This window comes from Thalassophryne amazonica, chromosome 12 (assembly GCF_902500255.1).
Source record: "Thalassophryne amazonica chromosome 12, fThaAma1.1, whole genome shotgun sequence".
Taxonomy (NCBI): Eukaryota; Metazoa; Chordata; class Actinopteri; order Batrachoidiformes; family Batrachoididae; genus Thalassophryne; species Thalassophryne amazonica.
The window spans coordinates 57,016,231-57,039,749 of NC_047114.1; the positions used below are offsets into that span (position 1 = coordinate 57,016,231).

Genomic DNA, 23,519 nt, shown 5'->3' on the forward strand with positions numbered 1-23,519 from the left:
CTGACACTCCAAAACGGAGGTGTTCTTTGTCTCGCTCCATCAGCGAATCCATCGTGACGCGCGAAGCCTCCGCGCGGCTTTCCATGACAAAATCTCTGGTTAAAAGTGAAATCTGCCGGAAAATGGCTGATGTCCAGCTCTTGTGATAACCAGAGAAATTGCACACGATGGTCCCGGAGCCATACAGCCATCCGTTTAGAAATGAAATGGTCGTTTCTGCCTGTCGATTGCGGCTTGGAGCGCGGCGCGCCGTGCGCCATTGTAGGCCATCCTTAAAGCGGTAGTAACACTCCTTTATCTCTGTGAAGCCCAAAAAATTTTCACCGAAAGCCAAATGAATTTTCCGAATGTTTTCCAGCTGCCTGTCTCTAACAGTTTCTGAAAAATTTCTGATGGAGCAAAGCCCAAATCATTTTGCCATTTCCCTGACAATAAAAATCCGACGAGGGGGGTGGACCAGTGCTCACTCAAAGCCTGCCCACAGGCAAATGACGCAACCGACAGGCGTGAAAAAACTCACGCATGCGCACGAAGGTTCAAGCTTGGCTGACATAAAAACATATGAATCAAATCCATATATTTTTTGCATAAAATAAAAAGGTCCGTTACTTTTCTAACAGACTTCGTATATCACTGTAAATTGAAGTTCATTTTGGATGTATAGTTGTACCGAATATTTGATTTCTATCATTAACAGTGGAAACAATCAGTAATTTCTGATGCCCTTCATGTTAGTCATGTTCTTTTCTCAGGCTTTCTTCTCCCCTATCCGATCTCTCGCTGTCTGTATTTGCTTTAGAAATACCTCACCCAGCTTTCACAATAATCATGTTTACATTAGGCCTTCTCTCTCTCTGTCTCTTGTACCCTACAGTTCCTCTTCCAATGCTGAGTCATCCCATTTCCTTTCTTTCAAAAGCAGGAATAAACAAATGAATATATTTGATTTGATGTAAATTTTAAAGTCACTTTGTCGGGTTTCAATTAATCATCTCTTTCTGAAAGGATTGCTGTTGCAATTGAATACAAGCATTCATATTTGCTGAGCTGTGAGCACGACGAGCACTCTCGTCCCATCAGATCACAGTGCGAGTGCACACTCCATCCATACTGTCATCTGTGTGACTCAACTGTGCACAAGCACCACACACAATGAAATGGAACTGGCGACAAGCCAGAGATGCAACTATTTTGCATAGCAATTTTGTGTACCTGCTCTGATCAAAAAGCTTCATAAAAATAGAAAAAGGATGAGAGAAGAAGCAACTTGACAGTCGCACATTGTGTAAGAGTGAAGCCAAAGGCATTATTTGAAGAATCCATTTTATAATACTTTTAAGTCAATATTCTATGCAGGTGCAAAGATCAATCAATTAATAAATAAAAATTAAAAGTTTCAGAGTTTGTCTATTACTTTAAAGAGGACACTGGATAGGAGATGAAACCTATAATCACAAAACACAGTCAGGTGAAAGGAAACATTCAAATATTTGGTTGTGGATGAACAGTGATCAAAGTCCAATGTATATGTAATGTATATCATGTGAGGACACAAGTGTTTTTAGTTTTATCGATTGTGGTTCACTCACTCACTCATCTTCAACAGCTTACTCCAATTAAGGGTCAAGATGGGCTGGAGCCTATCCCAGCAGTCAGGACAGGACGCCAGTCTGTCACAGGGCCACATATAGACAAACATATTCACACCCGCATGCATACCTATGGACAATTTAAAGTTTCCAATCCACCTAACCTGTATATCTTTGGATGTGGGAGGAAGCCAGAGCACTAGAGGGAGGAAACACAGGGAGAACATGCAAATTCCACACAGAAAGGCCACAGTTGGGACTCAATTCCATGACCTTCGGTGTGAAGCAACAGTGCTAACCACTAAGCCACTGTCCAATTCTCATGATGCATGTAAGAACTCTTTTGATTTTGCTAGGCTACCATTCAATCCTACCCATTAAAATGAAAAAGCATGGGTAAGCATAAGGTTTACAACAGTCAGAAATGGGGAGCTCTGACGAGGCCACACAACCCTGTGGAAAAGATTTTTAGAGATATTGCGTAAATGCAAAAAAGCAGTCCTACATATTTGTTTAATATGCGCTTTGAATGACATATCCTGATCAAAAATGACTCCAAGATTTCTCACAGTATTACTAGAGGTCAGGGTAATGCCATCCAGAGTAAGGATCTGGTTAGACACCATGTTTCTAAGATTTGTGGGGCCAAGTACAATAACTTCAGTTTTATCTGAGTTTAAAAGCAGGAAATTAGAGGTCATCCATGTCTTTATGTCTGTAAGACAATCCTGCAGTTTAGCTAATTGGTGTGTGTCCTCTGGCTTCATGGATAGATAAAGCTGGGTATCATCTGCGTAACAATGAAAATTTAAGCAATACCGTCTAATAATACTGCCTAAGGGAAGCATGTATAAAGTGAATAAAATTGGTCCTAGCACAGAACCTTGTATCATGCAACATCAACGTTTGAACTTGTAACAAATGTGACCATAGGACCTTTGTGGCCAGGATGGCGGTGGGATCGAACCCCAGACTGCTTGCACTAAGGACCAGAACTCTACTAGGTCAGCCAAAGGGGAATTCCCAAGCTAGCGGGAATGTGTTTTCAATCCGGTCTTCATCCTGCTACACAAAGTTATGTTATATTCTCGTCAAAAACATACCTGGAGTAGTGTTTTGTTATTTTGCACATACATACATCACCAAAACCACAAAGACATTTCTATCAGGTTTCACCCAATTATGAGCATTTTTAGATGCCTACATTGCCTACAGCAACTACCTCAACCACTGACAACATATTACAGCAAGAGTCCACGAAAGTATTTTAAAGTCCTGACTAAAGTTTCAGCGTAGGACTCCAACGAGGGCGGTTGCATCTCCTCCACTCTCCCTTATCTCTGCTCTCTGCTTTAACCTTCAAGTCCTACTTCAGCAGACTGTGAATTTCTCAAATTATATTGGATACGGTTCTACTGGACTACTACTGGATTAACCATGAAATCAACTGGTCTCTGAACGCTATTGACACCATCTTTTCTACAAGAAGGTCAAGACCGGGGGATCCTACCTGCCCAGATGGAATGTATCCTATGTTATGTCCTATGTTCTCGACTCATGGGGGTCTTGGCGTATTGCATGCTTGGCACCTTTCTCCGTTGAGGACGTCGAGGATTTATTCATATTTGGTCTTATGGTAGCAGGGCTGGTACTTTCTGGCTTATGTGCTGCCCTGATCTATCGGAAAATTAGCAAGACAGCGGCATCAAGAACAAAGGCCCCTCGCTTGTCCGTCATGACTATCAAGGTGGGCAAGGCGGTGCATTCTCAGACTGCGATGACTCTTGAACTCAGACGCAAATTGGATGACAACTTGGAGCAGATGCGTGCCTTGCAGACGTGGTTGAAGATTTCGGAGGCCGGGGAATATTCTTAATTCATAATTGGGAATATTCTTAATTCATAATTGGGATTTGGTGGTTCATGTGGAACTGTAAAAAGTGTTTTTCACTGCTCAAACCACAACACGGCAGGCTTATCAAGCCTGAAGGACAAATTGCCCGACTGTTTTTCCTCTAGAGGAATGTCTTCAGGACTTGATTATTTGACTGTTTTCTTATCTCAACTCACAAAGAAAATAAACTGTTTCACAGGACTGAAGCATGCTCCACTCCCTCTCCCCACTCCCTCTCCCCACCCCACCCCTTACCCCCATCACACACCCCCACACCGGCTTCTGCTCATGTCACCCCCCTTCCCTTCTGCGGACAGTGGCGCACTTCAGGGTTGCTGCGTGACCTTCACCCACTTGCCTCAATTCGGATAACGGACTTCTTAAAATTTAGTGCACATAAACAATGTCAAATGTGTATGCGCTGTCTTTCTGATGTGTGCCATTATTACGGTAAACAAGTAATAATTGTGGACTAATTGCTATCTGAGGTAACTGGAGTGTAAACATAATTTCTCCACTGTGCGATCAATAAAGTATAAAATACATCTCAAGTGTAATATGTGCTCTTTAAAAAGATATTTTCATGAAAAAAGATACAAATGTGCAGTTTACTGCATTTTATTTTTTCTTGTGTAAAAACACAGCTTAGATGTGGTTTGACCAAAACAAATTATCATTAAACTTAAATAAAACAAGGATGAAGTGGAGGTGTAAGAGTCACTAGGTGTTCACAGGAAACAGTTATTTATTTCTATATTTATTCATTTATGTTCATTGTTAGTTGGTTTTATCTTTTCTGTTGTGTTTTGTTCTATCAGATTCTTTTGTCTCTTTGTTATAAATTGTATTGTAGCATTATTAGTTATTATTATTGTTGTTATTGTTGCTATTATTATTAATATATAAATAAAAATAAATAAAAAATATTACAATTTGTAATACATTTGATTCTTTTATGACAACAAACGCTGAGCCATTAATTATTATACAGAAAACAAATGCACACAAACGTGCTGAGATGGGAACCGCTTAACACTAACTTTAACATTGAAAACGCCATAGACATGCTAACGCGTTAGCATCGGTCTCGTTTTTTAAGTTATAAAATACATCTATCAACTGTTTCAGAAGACCATAACAGGTCAGTTTAACATAGAAAAAGGTAAATATTACTCAGATATAAGCTCTTTAGGGTTTTAGTGTGGAAAAATTAAGATAAAGCAAAATAAAACAAAGAACCAACAAAGCAGCAGATCGAAGCACTGCTTCATTGGTTCAAGGTCCAAAGCAAAGCCGCGCTGCAGAAACGGTTGATTACATGGAAGAAACGAAACGTTTAGCAACTAATCAATTACTAAATTAGTTGACAACTATTTTAATAATCGATTTTAATCAATTAAATCGATTAGTTGTTTCAGGTCTACATCCATGAAATATCAATTTGTATTTAACATTACGTGTGACTAATATATAACAAAAACATGAAATATAGCAAAATAATGAAATATGAAGTGTGCATTGTCTTTAAATTAAATTGGCTCAAGTTGTGGATCTTACAAAAGATAAAAACATTACAAGACTTGAATTATTGATTTTATTTGATTCTGCTTTGCTTTAAGTTTCCAGCCAATTCTGAATGTGCAAATAGAAAAACTATATCCAACAAATGTTTCATTTCAAAAACCTGCACCCCTACAGCATCGTGGATTTACAAAACCAAATGTCAAATTTTATCTATAAAATAAAATAAAATCAAATAAAATTGGTATGTGAATGACCAAATATGACTAAAACTAAAACGGCATTTTACAAAAAATTAAGACTAAGTCTAAATTAAAAAAACTAAACATATGACAAAATTAACACAACATGTACCTCTTTCTGTCTCATATATATGATTATTTTTTTGTTTGTTTCTCTCTGCTGTTCTTCTTTCTTCTGTCCATTGTTTCGTTTCTGTTTCTTCCCTCAGTCTCCTTTTCCATTCCATTCATTCTCGCTCAGTTCACCTCCAAAATAATATGTTTTCATCTATCAGGTCACATGAGCCATGAATCAAAAAAGGCAGAGAGAAATATAGCACAAGCCTTCTTGCCCCCACCCCCACTAGCCTCCTTTATACTCATTCTCTCGCTCCATCACAGCCTACATTTTCAATCTTCTTTCTCTCCCTCTGTGAAATAAACAATCACTGACAACATGGTGCAGTAGTGCACAACATGCTTATGTAGCCTGCATTTAGATACAGTTTTCTTGGATAGCACTTATATGTACTCTCACTCTATTATATTCTGTGTTTACAGGCAGCGTGCTTGCAAGTAGTAAAGTCAACCATTAAACATTTTATTATAACAAAATAAATATCATATAGCAGGGATAAAAGGCTCTCATTCAATAACTACAAAGTAAAAAGCCATTAATATAAGACTGGCAATTCATCACTGGTTGTACTTTTCGCTCATGACTACAAACCATGCAATTCATGGTGGAACAAACATGACTTTAAAATACTTACTTTTGATTTTTGCACTAAACCAAAATCATTTTATGCAAATAGCAGCACAAATCCAACCATCAAAAACTGCACATTTCTATTTCAGCCTCTTTTGCACTAAACCATGCTCCACAGAAAGTGAAAAATAAATGCTACTTAGAAATGTTCAATAAATAACTATAAGTAGGAGGGGTAGAACCTCACATCACCTATCGTGACAATCGTATCATGAGGCCCGTATCGACGTATAATTTTTTAAATGAGTATTAGGTTACCATGAACAGGCAGCCACTGCACAGGAGAAATAATGACCTGCTACATAAGAATTTTTAATAAGAAGAAATTTTTATAAAATATATACAGTGAGGCAAATAAGTATTTGATCCACGATTTAGCAGGTTTTCCCACCTACAAAGAATGGAGCAGTCTGTAATTTTATCATAGGTACACTTCAACTGTGAGAGATAGAATCTAAAAAAAAAAAAACAATTCAGAAAATAACACTGTATGATTTTTAAATAATTAATTTAAATTTTATTGCATGAAATACGTGTTTGATACAATAGAAAAACAGACCTTAATACAGGGGTGGGCAACTTGTTCCAGATAGGGCCAAGAGGGTGCACGTTTTCTTTGCAGCCACTGACTCCACCAGGTGATTTCACTGATTAACTGATTCCATCTGCTCAAAGTGATATTAATCAGTGAAATCACCTGGTGGAGTCAGTGGCTGCAAAGAAAACCTGCACCCTCTAGGCCCTTTCTGGAACAAGTTGCCCACCCCTGCCTTAATATTTGTTACAGAAACCTTTGTTGCAATTACAGAGGTCAGATGTATCCTGTAGTTCTTGAACAAGTTTGCACACTGATTTTGGTCCACTCCTCCATACAGATCTTCTCCAGATTTTTCAGGTTTTGATTTTGGCTCCCTCCAAAGATTTTCTATTGAGTTCAGGTCTGGAGACTGGCTAGGCCACTCCAGGACCTTGGAATGCTTCTTACCGAGCCACTCCTTAGTTGCCCTGGCTGTGTGTTTTGGGTCATTGTCATGCTGGAAGACCCAGCGTGTTTCTTCCATTTTCTAACAATTACACCAACAGTTGTTGCCGTCTCATCAAGTTTAAGGATGGGTACTGATAAGATTTTGTCAATATCGATACCATTATCGATCCAATTCCTTATTGATTCCCTTATCGATACATCTTGTGAATTTTCTGTGTACTAAAAGTAGGCTTTACAGGTTTTCTATGTCAACAACATTTTACTGTGTCTTAAAGTAAATAAATATGAAACTGGTCACTGGATCCTTAAACTCTGGACATAAATAAACTCTACAAGGTCGACCCTTGATCTCTGGACATAAACAAAAATGAACAAAATCTGTAGTTATTGTCAAAAGCATTTCCTTTCAGACATTATTAGCATGAATGTCTTTCCATACATCTGAGCTGAGCTCTTGCAGCTGGTTGTGCTGCATGTCAGGATGTAATTCATAAAGAATGCAGGATGTCTCATTTTGGGAGGGAAAAACATTTTAGTCTATTGTAGTTTGTCTGTATTACAGCATTTGGAAAGAGGTGTCATTTTATTTAAAGCGGCAATTCGTTTTGAAATTATTAATTCCGACCGGACTCTGTCTCGGCAGAGAGCCGCGCAGCGTTTGAAGCTGTGCCAACGGAACAGAGGACGATTCTCGTTTCTTGACTGCAACAAGACAAGAGTCCCAGTTAGTGACTTTAATCCACATAAAAATGACTCACGATTAACATATTTTAATGGCTTTGAGAGGGGTTAAGAAGCGGACTTGCCGCTTCTGAAGAGCAGCGAATCAAAGAACCAACAAGCCAGTGATCGAAGCATTGCTTCATTGGTTCACACTTCAAACTGGAGTCACACTGCAGAAATGATTACAGACCCGCTGCGGGGTCTGTAATCAACGTAGAAGAATGATCATTTTCCTGACAAACACCCTCAAAAACAACGGCTGCTTTGAAGGACTGATAAGGGAATCGTTAACCAAAAAGACTATTGATATTGGTGTGTCGAATCATTTCTTAACAATACCCGAAAAGAACTGGTTCTCGATACCCAACCCTAACCAAGTTGCTTGCCTATTGTCCTGTAGCTCATCCCGGCCTTGTGCAAGTCTACAATTTTGTCCCTGGTGTCCTTAGACAGCTCTTTGGTCTTGGCCATGGCGGATAGGTTGGAGTTGATTGACTGAGTTTGTGGACAGGTGTCTTTTATACAGGTAAGGAGTTCAAACAGGTGCAATTAATACAGGTAATGAGCACAGAAAAAGAGGGCTTCTTATAGAAAAACTAACAGGTCTGTGAGAGCCAGAATTCTTGCTGGTTGATATGTGATCAAATACTTATTTCGTGCATTAAAATGCAAATTAATTATTTAAAAATCATACAATGTGATTTTCTGAATTGTTTTGTTTTTTTTAAGATTTTGTCTCTCACAGTTGAAGTGTACTTACGATAAAAATTACAGACCTCTCCATTCTTTCTAGGTGGGAAACTTGCAACAGTGGATCAAATATTTATTTGCCTCACTGTAAACAGGAAACCTCCGTTGTCATATTTTGGGATCTTACCGCGTGGGCTCAGGAACACTTCAGAAATCCATTGTCAGTTAACGCAGTTCATCGCTACATCTACAAGTGCAACTCTACCATGTAAAGCGAAAGCCATACATCAACAACATCCAGAAATGCCATCACCTTCTCTGGGCACGAGCTCATTTGACATGGACAGACGCAAAGTGGAAAAGTGTGCTGTGGTCTGAGGAGTCTACATTTCAAATTGTTTTTGGAAATCATGGACGTCGTGCCCTCTAGACAAAAGAGGTAAAAGACTATCCAGACTTTTACCAGCGCAAAGTTCAAAAGCCAGCATCTGTGATGGTATGGGGGTGTGTTAGTGCCCATGGCATGGACAACTTACACATCTGTGATGGCACCATCAATGCTGAAAGGTACATCCAGGTTTTGGAGCAACACATGCTGCCATCCAAGCAACGTCTTTTTCAGGGACGGCCCTGCTTATTTCAGCAAGACAATGCCAAGCCACATTCTGCACATGTTACAACAGTGTGGCTTCATAGTAAAAGAGTGCGGGTACTAGACCGGCCTGCCTGCAGTCCAGACCTGTCATCCACAGAAAATGTGTGGTGCATTATGAAGCACAAAATACGACAACGGAGACCGGACTGTTGAACAATTGAAGTCATGCATTAGGTAAACAAACCACTGTCCCAGCTTTTTTAAAACGTGTTGACTTAAAGGCCAAGATGTTGCCCAATAAAATCAAAAAATTCGATTGCATGGCCAATAAGAAATAACAGAAAATAAATGTACATAAAACATCAGCCCTAATAGTACAAATTCAGTGTTCACCACCAACTAATGAGAGGCATCTCTGAACATAGGTTGCCACTGACTTATTCTATCTTTATATTTGTTCCACCCCACCTACACCCCAGAACCCATCTGCAGGATCTGGCTGCATTCTGTAGAACACGTCATCAATTATACGGGGAGGCACATTCCTCTGGTGCACTGGTGGAACTTGTAGTTCTGCTTTGCACCATCTCTATGGACAATTCTTCGGTAACAGAATTACCATCATTGCAACTGTTTAATGGTGAGCTAAAATATGGCCAGATTTTGCCATTGTAAAATTGTAAGTCCTCTACCACAGTATTGACGCCTTAGAACCACACACATCTCCATCCTCAATTGTTTTTAAACTGGATAAATGTTTTTATACTGGCTGAAGTTATAATCCTTCAACTTGGATGCAGATTAGCCATTCTTAGAATGAAGTAATTTGGGGTTCAGTTAGGGATGCACCGATCCACAATTTTTCACTTCCAGTTTGATCCCGATGCCTGAATTTGGATATCTGCAGATGCCGATACTTTTCCAATCCGATACCAGAGCTGTTTGCTTTAATATTATTATTACCATTATTGTCGATTTTATGAGTATTTTCTTAAAGTAGACCTGCATTGAAATAAATGCAGTCAGATCTTTGGACCAAAAATGACTTATATTTACACATAAGATCCTTCTGAATGTAGTAAAGTAAATCTGCAAGCCCAGATCTGTCATAAATGGAGAATTCTTAGTTTAAAAATGACAAATTTACAGCTAAAATTTATCCCTCCGCAAAACTGTCAGCACATCCGGGACGCTGCCGAGATGTCAGAGAGAAGACCCTATCCCAGCATGCATTGCACGTGCCAACTGTAAATTGTGGATTTACATCAGTTTGCATCTCTTACAAAAGCTCCTTTTTATTGTCTTATAGAGGGTTTTCATGTGACGTATCGGTCACATCATTTTGTGTCCCGTGGCCATTCTGGATTACAACGCAGTGGCCACTGTGATTACACTTCGTGCATTTGGCGAACAATTGCAGAAGTTTCAATGTCGGCGTGAAGAAGCCTCACGGCACCGTGGCGCTGTGAGAGATCCGCCGCTAACAGAAATCCACTGCTCCCAGAACTTTATTTTATTTTATTCAGCAATAAAATTATATAACAATACATAAAAATACTGCAGAGGATAACACAAGAACGCTTCCAATACGGATGCTTATTTACATTGTGGTCCTCGAGCACCGAGCTGCTGATCCACAAGCTGCCCTTCTAGCGTCTGGTGAGAGAAATCACTCAGGACTTCAAGACCGACCTCCGCTGTCTTGCGGTACGTTTGTTGAATAAACATTTATTTTATTGTTGCTTGAAAATTATTTTTGGGGACTTTTTCATACGCCCATTTGATTGAGTGATGTCGCATTGAAAATGTACTGTCTTTAGCCTCCGGTGTTACCGTCACGGGGTACGGATGCAGGACAGCAAAGAATTCAAGTCATTACAAAGATATAAACCTCTCTCAGCGGCCACGATTACCGAGACTGTGCGGCGCTGCGGATTTTGCAGCAAGAAGTGTGTCCTTGTGGGCAACAGGTGTCACCGGCCGCTCCGCATCAAAACAGAGAAGAATGGAGAAGAACTTCGCCCACTGTCGATGTCGCCGCTGATCTGAGCATGCACAGCTGTATCTCGCATTCATTGCAGCTTACTTTTGGATGTTGAAACCAGGATGTGTATAACAGTAACATTACTAACAGATAAAATCTATTTCAATGCGGGATCAGACTGAAGGCTTTTTTTTTTTTTTTTGATCGGACTGAAGACGTCATGGAAATGACCCGGATGTACAAACTGTTTTCACAGAGGGCTAAATTTTAGCTGCATTAGCTGCAAATTTGTCATTTTTAAACGAAGATTTCTCTGCTGAATTACAAATTTGGGCTTACAGATTTACTTTACTGCATTCATAAGGGTCTTATAAATACATATCGGCTATTTCTTTCTGAGATCTGACCACATTTATTTCAATGCAGGTCTACTTTAAAAAGGAGACTTGAAATTTGCCAAAAGGTGCATATAAGATAAAAGCCTAGATTTGATGTTTTGGTGAAAGAATTAAGTACTTTTATAGACTTTTATATCTTATTTTTAGAGACTTAAAGAGAAAGGCAGCATTCTGTGTCTGTCTGTCTCTCCTTCTCAATTTTCAATTTCAGTGGAGCTTTATTGATATGGGAGACATATCATTGTCACATTGTCAAAGCAAGTGTTACAGAGTAAAAATTTAAAATTAAGTCCTCTGTCTCTGTCTGTCTCTCTCCCTGTCTCTGTCTGTCTCCCTCTCTCTGCCGGTCTGTCTGTCTCTCTCTGCTTGTCTCTCTCCCTCTCTGTATGTTCGTCTCTTTCTGCCTGTCTCTCTCCCTCTCTCTGCCTGTCTCTGTCTCTCTCTCTTCCTGTCTCTCTCCCTCTCTGTCTGTCTATCTCTCTCTGCCTGTCTGTCTCTCTCTCTCTCGCTCTCTCTCTCTCTCTCTCTCTCTCTCTCTCTGTCTCTCTTTCTCTCTTCTCTGTCTCTCTCCCTCTCTCTCTTTCTCTCTTCCTCTGTCTCTTTTTCTTCCTCTCACTGTTTTCATGCTGCGCAAACTTCGAACTTTTTGGAAACATGAAGCCTTTCAACTGTAAAATAAATGTATCATCACTGACACTCACAGGCAGGATTTGAATGGAGACTTTTTTCCCTTTCACAGGAAAGAATCTCTGTTTGGTTCCTCCTCGGCTGCACACTGATCTGGCTTTTCATAGCATTTGATGGCCTCAGGACAGGGAAGCGGCTATGTTTTTAGCAGAAATTTTTCAGCAACAATTCAGTTAAATTTTCAGAAAATGCGTGCTGACAAACAGACAATATGAACCCAAGAGCCAGGCAGAAATTTGCCGCTAACCGCAGCTAGAACACTGCAAAAGAGAGCTCTCTCAAACAGCCCAGCTTCAGAAACCTCCCCTCCTCCCGCTCGGCAGCAAACAAGCAGAGAGCAAACAACAGGAATTGAGAGGATTCACAGGGACTCTTCTCCAGTATCAGAAAATGTCACAAGTTGATCACTATTTTCCGATACGTGAATTACGTTGGTATCATACCGATCCAGGATTGGGTCGGTCCCATCCCTGGGTTCAGTGTCTTGCTTAAGACACTCCAACACGAGGCGTAAAACATGATTTTGACAATGACACTTCTTTTGGGCAACAACCACTGACTGGTTGCACAAACGGTGCATTTTCATAACTGCGCTGGTTTGTCCATTTGAATCAAACTTTGGTAAGTTTTTGATTTAGGACAACTTTTTTGGGCTGACATGAACAATCATGTAACATTTTAGTGTCGTACAGAGACCCTTTATATTGTGCACACTCGGGGTGCCGGAAAAAATCTATTCACGTCCGAATCGCGATTCAACATTTTCTTGCTTACTCGCTGCATGTACTGTTTGTCAGGCAACGGCTTCCGTACTACAGCATCTCCATGAGGGGAGGGTCCGGCATGCTTCAAACATTCGTGAGCTGCAGCTTAGCATGGCGGACGAAGAACTAATTCAGCCAGCACCGTCTTTGCTGAAGGCAAATGTCTGGGCCCATTTTGGATTTTATTATTTGCTGCGTAAGAAGGAGTTTGACATGACTTATGCAGTGTGCAAAATCTGCAAAATGAAAGTCAAGTACTTCGGAAACACTTCAAATCCGCAAACCCACATGCTACACCATCACCCGGAGCTAAAAGGGGGAGCAGCGGTCTCTGCCGACTACTGACCAGCGCTTCGCTAAACTGCCAGCCAACTCTGACCGAGCAAAGCAGATAAGTAAATTTACATCTAGAATCACTTGATTAACCTTGTAAAGCGGCATTTTCTTAAACATAAACATTTTTAAGTAATATAACTATTTCTCAGAGCTCTTTGAATCGAAAATCGTTTCTGAATCAAATCGTCACCCCAAGAATCGGAATCGAATTGAATTGTGAGTTGTTGTACAATTCACATCCCTAGTGCACACCTTGAAGTTAGATTTCTGCAGCTCTGGGAATGACAAAGTCAATCAGAGGAGAGAGACCACCACTGTTGTCTTGCATAGTTTGGTCTATACCAGAATTAGTATTAACAACATCTTAAATGAACTAAACTAACCCACAAAGTACACAAAAATTGACCAGATGACTGATTAAATTGTTGTCCATTAATTTTCTGTTGCGCAACAAAATAATAACACAATCCTTGTAGCATTACTTAAATTGCATTATATGTTTTCTAATGTAGTCAGTTTGACAGGAGAGCAAAATAATTTCATTTTAAAACTCTACAATTTTTATGCAATCTCTATCTGTCATACTTAATTTTACTGTTCTATATTCCATGACATAACTGAGTAGAGATAATCAGCTAGAGTTCCCTTTATTGACTACACCCATTAGCTGAACCTAATTAAATAATTAAGCAATTCATCACTGTCAAATAAGCAGTGTCTTGCTTTATCTGTGTGTATTCAGACACTTTGACAAAAACACTCCACTGCAGTAATAGAAAGAATAATACTGTGGGTAATGGATAAAATCCCCTCACTTTTGACATTGGCTGTTTTAGACAACAAAGTTCCTTTCCAAAGACTCCAATTAATGTAATAGTGGTCACATTAGACACCTTTTGAACAAGTTAATAACACAAGCAACCAGAAGTTTTAAAAACAAATATTATTACATATTAGGGCACCGATGATGCATCAACAAATTCTGTATTTTGGTGTCTGTCACTTTAAATGGAGAGAAGTTGCTGTTGAACACACCCGATCTCCCTTTGATGCATTTCTCTTTCTTTCTCCCACAGACTGTATGGGTGTGTCACAGACTACCTCAGGGAAGTGTCTCAGAGCATGGAGGGGCCCAGACATGGACGCCTGTGACACGTCACAACAGTCTACAACTAGCCCTTTAAGGCCGACATTTTGCCTAAAGTAAAGCAGTTTCTACACTTCATAATTCTGTCAGAGTTATAGACCTATCTGGCTGTAAGTAAAACCTTTGGCTGTTGCATCTCAAATTGTACAGCTTCATGGTGGAATAGGACACCGAAAGATTTTCTTCAACAGAGAGGCAACATGTAAAATTACCTGAAGATGTGCAGTAAGATTTTTCCAGCCAAAATATTATGACCCTAAAGTACACTCAACAAAAATATAAACTCAACACTTTTGGTTTTGCTCCTATTTTGTATGAGATGAACTCAAAGATCTAAAACTTTTTCCACATACACAATATCACCATTTCCCTCAAATATTATTCACAAACCAGTCTAAATCTGTGATAGTGAGCACTTTTCCTTTGCTGAGATAATCCATCTCACCTCACAGGTGTGCCATATCAAGATGCTGATTAGACACCATGATTAGTGCACAGGTGTGCCTTAGACTGCCCACAATAAAAGGCCACTCTGAAAGGTGCAGTTTTATCACACAGCACAATGCCACAGATGTCGCAAGATTTGAGGGAGCGTGCAATTGGCATGCTGACAGCAGGAATGTCAACCAGAGCTGTTGCTCGTGTATTGAATGTTCATTTCTCTACCATAAGCCGTCTCCAAAGGCGTTTCAGAGAATTTGGCAGTACATCCAACCAGCCTCACAACGGCAGACCACGTGTAACCACACCAGCATGTTCACCTCCAAGATCGTCTGAGACCAGCCACTCGGACAGCTGCTGAAACAATCGGTTTGCATAACCAAAGAATTTCTGCAAAAAATGTCAGAAACCATCTCAGGGAAGCTCATCTGCATGCTCGTCGTCCACATCGGGGTCTCGACCTGACTCCAGTTCATCGTCATAACCGACTTGAGTGGGCAAATGCTCACATTCGCTGGCGTTTGGCACGTTGGAGAGGTGTTCTCTTCACGGATGAATCCCGGTTCACACTGTCCAGGGCAGATGGCAGACAGCGTGTGTGGCATCGTGTGGGTGAGCGGTTTTCTGATGTCAGTGTTGTGGATCGAGTGGCCCATGGTGGCGGTGGGGTTATGGTATGGGCAGGCGTCTGTTATGGACGAAGAACACAGGTGCATTTTATTGATGGCATTTTGAATGCACAGAGATACCGTGACGAGATCCTGAGGCCCATTGTTGTGCCATACATCCAAGAACATCACCTCATGTTGCAGCAGGACAATGCACGGCCCCATGTTGCAAGGATCTGTACACAATTCTTGGAAGCCGAAAATGTCCCAGTTCTTGCATGGCCGGCATACTCACCGGACATGTCATCCATTGAGCATGTTTGGGATGCTCTGGACCGGCGTATACGACAGCATGTACCAGTTCCTGCCAATATCCAGCAACTTCGCACAGCCATTGAAGAGGAGTGGACCAACATTCCACAGGCCACAATTGACAACCTGATCAACTCTACGCGAAGGAGATGTGTTGCACTGCATGAGGCAAATGGTGGTCACACCAGATACTGACTGGTATCCCCCCCAATAAAACAAAACTGCACCTTTCAGAGTGGCCTTTTATTGTGGACAGTCTAAGGCACACCTGTGCACTAATCATGGTGTCTAATCAGCATCTTGGTATGGCACAGAGGTGGGATGGATTATCTCAGCAAAGGAGAAGTGCTCACTATCACAGATTTAGACTGGTTTGTGAACAATATTTGAGGGAAATGGTGATATTGTGTATGTGGAAAAAGTTTTAGATCTTTGAGTTCATCTCATACAAAATGGGAACAAAACCAAAAGTGTTGCATTTATATTTTTGTTGAGTGTATGTTTTTTTAAAGCACTTTTTTTTTTAAAGCTCATAATTAAGCCACTCCACTCATGTTGATATTAGCCCATTAGCAACGAGTTATATGACAACAGTGAATTTTCATGCCAACATTAGTCCGTTAGCATTGTGTTATGTGCCGTTAGTGAGTTTTCCAGACACATGAATGATTAAATCCATTATGAATCATTACTTTAAGGCAGGGGTGGCCAAGTTCGGTCCTCGAGAGCCACATTCCTGACACTCTTAGTTGTCTCCCTGCTTCAACACACCTGAATCCAATGAAAGACTCGTTAGCAGACCTTTAATGAGCCTTTCATTGGATTCAGGTGTGTTGGAGCAGGGAGACAACTAACAATGTCAGGAATGTGGCTCTCGAGGACTGAACTTGGCCACCCCTGCTTTAAGGCTCTCTCTCTCTCCTTGCTCAGGTCCTCAGCCTCCACAATTATATGTATTTTTTTTAGAAACTTTATAAATCCCATTGCTCCCAACCAACAGAGGCACTCAGCTCAAGCTAACGTTTGATGCGATGTCAGCCCCTTGACATCACCAAGCTAGCACCAAACCATTTACAGAACATATTATATAAAGACTGTAACTTTACTAAAATAAGGAAACAGTGCTTCAACACACTGAGTCACTCACTCATCTTCAACCGCTTATCCAGGATCGGATCGCGGGTAACACACTGAGTGTGTTTAACAATTATGAAATGCAACTAGATTAAATATATGTAATTTAGAAGAAATTTATTGGAACATTTTTCTCAGTACTTTCACAATTATTGCTGTAAGGAAAGAAAAAGAATTCAACGGATTATAGCCAAGTTTATTGGCTGTGAATTGGGTTCGGACCAATCCGATCGCGGATCAGTATCGGGTTCCAATACCGACGTAATTCACGTATCGGAAAATACTGATCCAACCCACGACATTTTCCGATACCGGAGAAGAGCCACTGTGAATCTTCTCAACTGCTGTTGTTTGCTCTCTTGCTTGTTTACTGCTGAGCGTGAGGAGGAGGGGAGGTTTTTGAAGCCGAGCTGTTTGAAAGAGTTCTCTTCTGCAGTGTTCTAGCTGTGGTTAGTGGCAAATTTCTGCCCAGCTCTTGGGTTCAAACTGTCTGTTCATCAAGCACAGATTTTTCAAAAAATTACCTGAACTGTTGCTGAAAATGTGTGCTAAAAAGTTAGCCTCTTCACTGTCCCGAGGCTGTCAAACGCTATGACAGCGAACAGACTTTCTGTCCGATAAAAGTGGAAAAAAGTCTGATACATTTACTTTACAGGTGAAAGGCTTTGTATTTCCAAACGGTTCGAAGTTTGCGCAGCGCGACAACAGCGAGAGAGAAAGAAAAAGAGAGACAGACAGGCAGAGAGAGACGGACAGCGACAGAGACAGGCAGAGACAGAGACAGACAGATAGAGAGAGACAGAGGACTTAATTTTTAATTTTTACTAGTCTTTAACACTTGCTTTGACGATGTAAACATATGTCTCCCATATCAATAAAGCTCCACTGAAATTGAAAATTGAGGAGAGACAGACAGACAGAAAGTGCTGTCTTTTCTCTTTAAGTCTATAAAAATAAGGCTATAAAAGTCTATAAAAAATAAAAGTACTTAATTCTTTCACCAAAACATCAAATCTAGGCTTTCATCTTAAATGCACCTTCTGGCAAATTGTAGCTGAACTTTCAGCTCTCCTTTTTTAAGAAAATCCTCATACAAAATCAACAATAATGATAATAATACTAAAGCAAACAGAGCTCTGGTATCAAATCGGAAAAGTATCGGTATTGGCAGATATCCAAATTCAGGTATCGGGATTGGATCTGAAGTGAAAAATTGTGGATCGGTGCATCCCTAGCTATGAATATTATAAGGTATGTTTATTTATAAATTTATTATTTCAGGCATCATGGTGGCTTAGTAGTTAGCACTACTGCCTCACAGCAAGAAGGTTGCGGGATCGCATCCCACCTTGTTATTTCTGTGTGGAGTTTGCATGTTGTTCCTGTGTTCCATTGGGTTCCCTCTGGGTGCTCCAGCTTCCTCCCACTTCCAACGAGATCCAGGTTAGGTGAATCGGGTACTCTATGACTGTAGGTGAGTGAATGTGTTTGTTCATCTGCTTGTGGCCCTGCAACAGACTGGCGTCCTCCACAGGGTGTACCCCACCTTGCACCCTATGACTGACTGGACTAAGCCGGTATAGAAAATAAATGAACTCATATTTCATAAATACTATGATTACAAATATACTTAGCTATTGATATTTGGGAATTTTTACATTCTTCATTAATTTAATAGATTTTCTAATATATATTTTTTAAGTATTTTTATTTTGGAGAATTTCATACAGATTACAGTGGATTTACCCACTGGGACTGCACTTGTGCTGTTTATATCTCTTAATAATTGATGTAAATGAATTCCAAGGCATATTCAGTGACTTGGATATATTCATGTTTCCAGCCCCTGACTTGTCTAGGAAAAACTGACTGTAAAAATGACGACTTTTTTAATTTGAAAAATAATCCTTATAATAATTAGTTTGTCCCATTACTTTCAGTCTCTGAAAAAGGAGGGACAGCGTAAAACAACCGCTGTAATTTCTAAACTACTTAATGTGATGTTATTTGTTAAAATCCTTGAATAAAATTCTACATTACAAGTGCATATTGTCTGATTCATTTCAACTCAATTGTTGCAGTGGCAAAATGCGTCAATGTCCATATACTTATGGACCTGGTTTGGGGACCTGAAAGAACGAACCTCGACTGAATTTAAGCAAAGTATCACAAACAGAACAGGGAGGATTGATGTGAATTACAGAAAAGACTAAATATGAATATCTTGGCATATTAAAAAATAATGACGAATAACCTGATTTTTCTAACCCTTTAGTGAGGCGCCTGCTTGTGCTTACAATTACGTATTACTTACTTAATTGCCGCTAATGTATCCGTGGAAAAGTTTTAATTAGAGATAATATTACATGACAAAACACCAACCTCAGTGGGCTTCTAAAAAAAACACGAGTTATGTCGCAAGAACACGTCTTAAGTAGTACGATGATGAGCAAGTCTAATTAAGCAATTAATTACCTCTTAATTAACGGGGTGGGAATGATTAATACATACAGTGAGAGTGGAAATCGGTTATGTAAAGCAAAAAATACAGTTGAACACCATGGGGAGACACGCAGTTTGCTGGTTGTCGCTTCTTACCTTGTCGGTTCCAAAGGCCGGGTCAGGGCAGGAGAACTGGCCGAGCTTGGTGTGATCTGAGGCGGCCAGAAGTTGAGGGGGAGGCGGGTAAACTCTTACATCCATTGTTAACACATCCACTGCTGTCCTCCTCTCGTATTCTTGCCGTCAGGACCCACCAGGATTTTTTTTTTTTTTTTTAAGGAAGCTGACGTTATTTCAAAGTTTGTGTTGAGAAGCAAGTGCAGGATAAAACGAGGCCAACAGACTCGGTGAACTTTATCTGTGGAATCGCGCGACTTGAGGAGCAAAGTTCCCGCTGCACGCGCGTCTTCGATACCTGTCGTGAAGTGCTCTGAGGGAGTTTTAAAAACGGCGCAGCTCCTTTTAGCGCCGTCGAGTCCCCTCGTTTCGTGTGTATGTAGCCGGACAGACCGGCATTAAAAACGATGTGGCCCCGAGTAAAAACCTACTCCCTTCCGCTGCTGCTGGCGCGATGTGCTTGCGCCGTTCCGGTACATCACGGACCATACAAAGAGCTCTGTCAAGCTAGAGGAAGGCACAGCGCACACAGGAACACAGTCCAAGTAAAATTTGGAAATAACTCGCATCTAAAACCAAACGGTTCAGTTACTCACATTTTTTTATTTAACGTGCCATTACGTTTAACAACAAAGCAAAAGAAGTTCTAAAACAACATTTTAGTTGCGTTACCATGTAATTTTAATTTGACAGTTGTCGGCATGGTATGATCTTTGTATCTAGCTTGACACAGGTGACACTGACGAGAAGCGGAACAGCAGGCAGTGCGCCATCTAGAGGGATAGAGGGTCAACTGCCGTGTGTGTGTGTACTTTTCATTTTGTTCGTTTACGGTGTGAAATACGCGATTTGACCGTTTTATCATTACCCTGCAATGTAAAAGTACAATATACTTGAGTCTACAAATTCAAACTGTGCTCTTTAATTTGATACATGTCTCTTGAAATTTGATAAACAGTGTAGGAATAGCACTTTTTCGATGTGGTTCACCATGTTTAAGGCCCAAAAGTATTTGAACAAACATAGCCATGATTTAATTTTTCATTTGTAAAATTAGCCTTCTCATATAAGAACATGTTACAGTAGATCATAATTTCAGATAAACTGTATTGCTTTAAACTGCAATAAAACCAAGGAACTATAGCACAGATATACAATGCATGCTTTATTGGGTTCAGTGACCTCAGTGGTGATCAGACCTAGATGTAGGAAATGACAAAAAGTGACAAACAAGTTCAGTTCAAGTAATTTGTAACATCCAAACAACACACATGTTAAGGTCGACAGAGAGAGAAAGAACAAGTGTCTGTTTTGGCTGCATTCATACAAAATCCTTTCTGCAGGGTTGTGTGGACTTGTGACTGTGGTATTTGAGCTTTTGGACATAACTGCTGTTAAACAATTGAATATAACAGTTTATGTCTCTGATTAAATATGTTTCTCTGCAGAAATGCTTTCTGCTTCACTGATCCCTCTCACTCTATAACTCGCTCAACCATCACCTTTCTTTTCGTTTGCTTCTAAATTTACACAAAATTATTTCTGTGGAGTTCTATGTAGGTCTGACAGTGTTATTTGAGCTTTTCAATGTATCCACTGTGGGGGGAAAAATCAAAGTAATTGTGTACTTCTCTGATTTTAGTACATTTCTGTATGGATTTTTCTTCACCAAACCACTGTAGCTGTCTAATGTAGTCTTCCAGGATTTTTGGTGTGGCACACTTCTCTGTGCATGAACCAGCATGCAGATCCCAGCAGCTGCAGTAGGTCAGGGTGACACACACGTTTCTCCCATGGTTTCGCCTGTCTGTGGCAGATAGTTCATTTCGAGAGGCCGGTTGTACGGTTGTCTGCCTGGGTGGTTGGCATAGACTAATGGAGACAATTGGTGATCGAATCAGTCGATGAGTAGGTGGATTTCCATTACAGATGTGCAGAAAATTTAAGCAACATGTTCAGAATGTTGACAAAAAACAATTGTGAAACAACAACATAGCCATTGTGTGATGTTATGCGACTATTGGAGGACCACTGTGCTCTTTTTGCATCACTTGAAATACCCCCTTATCAGAATCAGAATCAGAATAGCTTTTATTCGCCAAGTATCCACAGAATACAAGTGATATGACTTTGGTTTGAGCTACGCTCTCTCTATACAGCATTTATAAATATACACTAAACACTGAATAATTCACAGCAGTGGCGGTGCCAGGAAATTTTTATTGGGGAGCTGAGGGGGGCTGGGGTAAAAGTTGGAGGGGCTCCACAAAATGACGTTGAAATGAACAGTATATCGTAAATTGCTTTATAAATGCCAAGGTATATGTTTTAGTCACCCGTGCTCCTCTAAAATGTGGTATCAGTACACACACACATCACTTAGAATGACTGCAAGTTCAGTAAACTTGCACATAGGTATACAAACTGAATTCATTGAAATGGTGCTCAAGACAATGCATGGAATCAACCTTACACAAATCGTCTATATCAAAGATTTATTGCCAATTTAACACAGAGGTCATAACCATTCGATAAAAGTAAATAAAAGATATAGCCTGAGAAACTTAGTTGTAAACAATATACAAAAAAGTGATTCTTTATGAAGTTTGTATACAATCTAGCCCAAGCGCAAAACTGCAGTTGAGATCCACAAATATGTCAGTCATTATTCACATTATTGGCAGAATTATTGGGGGAGCTGGGGGGCTTGGCTCATTATTGTGGGGGCTTAAGCCCCCCAAGCCCCCCCTTGGCGCCGCCACTGATTCACAGTAATAAAATGTGCAAATGAAATGTGCAATAAGAGAAAAGAAAAGGATGTGTGAAACAGATGACAGATGAAGTTAAGCTGTACATATGAATTAGTGAGTTTTTTGGCAGGTTTCATTGTTTTGACCTACGTCGACCAGACGGGAGGAGTTTAAACAGTGTGTGTCCAGGGTGTGAGAGGTCTGCACAGATGTTACCAGCTCACTTCCTGATTCTGGACCAGTATAAGTCCTGGATGGAGGGCAGGCTCACTCCAATGATTTTTTTCTGCAGACCTGACAGTTCATTGAAGTCTGTTCCTGTCATGTTTGTAGGCAGAGGGAACTCAAACACTGATGGAGGTGCACTGGACAGACTGGATACAAGGTTGCCAACTCTGGTGTCCCACTCACACTTTCAGCATCAATCTCACACTCTCACGCATAAGCAAGAAATGTCATGCCAAAATAAAAATTTCTCATGTTAATTTTCTGTTTATGATTAGATTAGACTACACCAGACCAGACCACATCAGCGCATTGGTTCTTAATGAAAGGAGAGGAGTTTAAAGCCCACACCTGAAATACTGTTAACATCTGCTGACAACGTTTTGACTGCAGTATTCTGTGATGGTCGATTTGCAGAAAAACGTGCACCTGATACGTCAGCGGCGTGTGAAGAGTTCAGAGAGAGTTCAAGCATAGTTTCAGAGCTTGGTTCTGACTGAGTTGGCCACTGATGCGTGATAGAAAGTTTTGGATGACAAGGTAAGCCGATAAATAGCCATAATAAATCAAATAATCTGTTGTCTAATAAAATGGGATCCCTTGTCACGACAGACGTAGCCTGATCAGACTAAGTGTGTTGAGACAGTAGGCTACAGACTTCAACTAGTTGCAAACTAGGTAATTTAAAGGACATGTTGTACGTTATTTGATGTTGTGGTTAGCGAGTATTCATGTTTTTAAGTCTATCCGCACACATGCGCTAAAAATTAGTTGTGGCTGATGTATTTTATTGCTAAATTATTAGTGACGGAGAAACCAAAGCGTTTTGAACCGCTTAATCAGTACGCAGCAATTGTAATGAAATGTTTCAGTGTTTAGAAACATTTGATACAGTTAAATATGACAACATCTGCTGGCCAATCTTTAACATAGCGCTTGCATGGAATAATGAAACAGTCAGGCACTGTTATGTATGTTAAATAAAAAAGGTTCTATGTGCATCTTGAAATTTTTGACTATATTTTCTTTTAAATACATTAGTAATATAGTTGTGTTATAATTTGACTGTGCCATCATAAAATACTATATGTAATAGAGATATAAATTGAGAAATGCTTGTGCAACTA

The 23,519-nt window shown here is 40.1% G+C and overlaps 1 protein-coding gene across 1 annotated transcript in view; it reads right to left on the minus strand.

The window, feature by feature from the left end:
* Positions 1-19,881, minus strand: part of tox (thymocyte selection-associated high mobility group box) — a 209,478-nt gene extending 189,597 nt beyond the window's left edge. The window contains exon 1 of the mRNA XM_034182971.1: positions 19,397-19,881. Within this exon, the coding sequence (XP_034038862.1) occupies positions 19,397-19,501 (105 nt within the window). The 5' untranslated portion in view covers positions 19,502-19,881. The remainder of the gene's footprint in view (positions 1-19,396) is intronic.
* Positions 19,882-23,519: the final 3,638 nt, after the last annotated feature.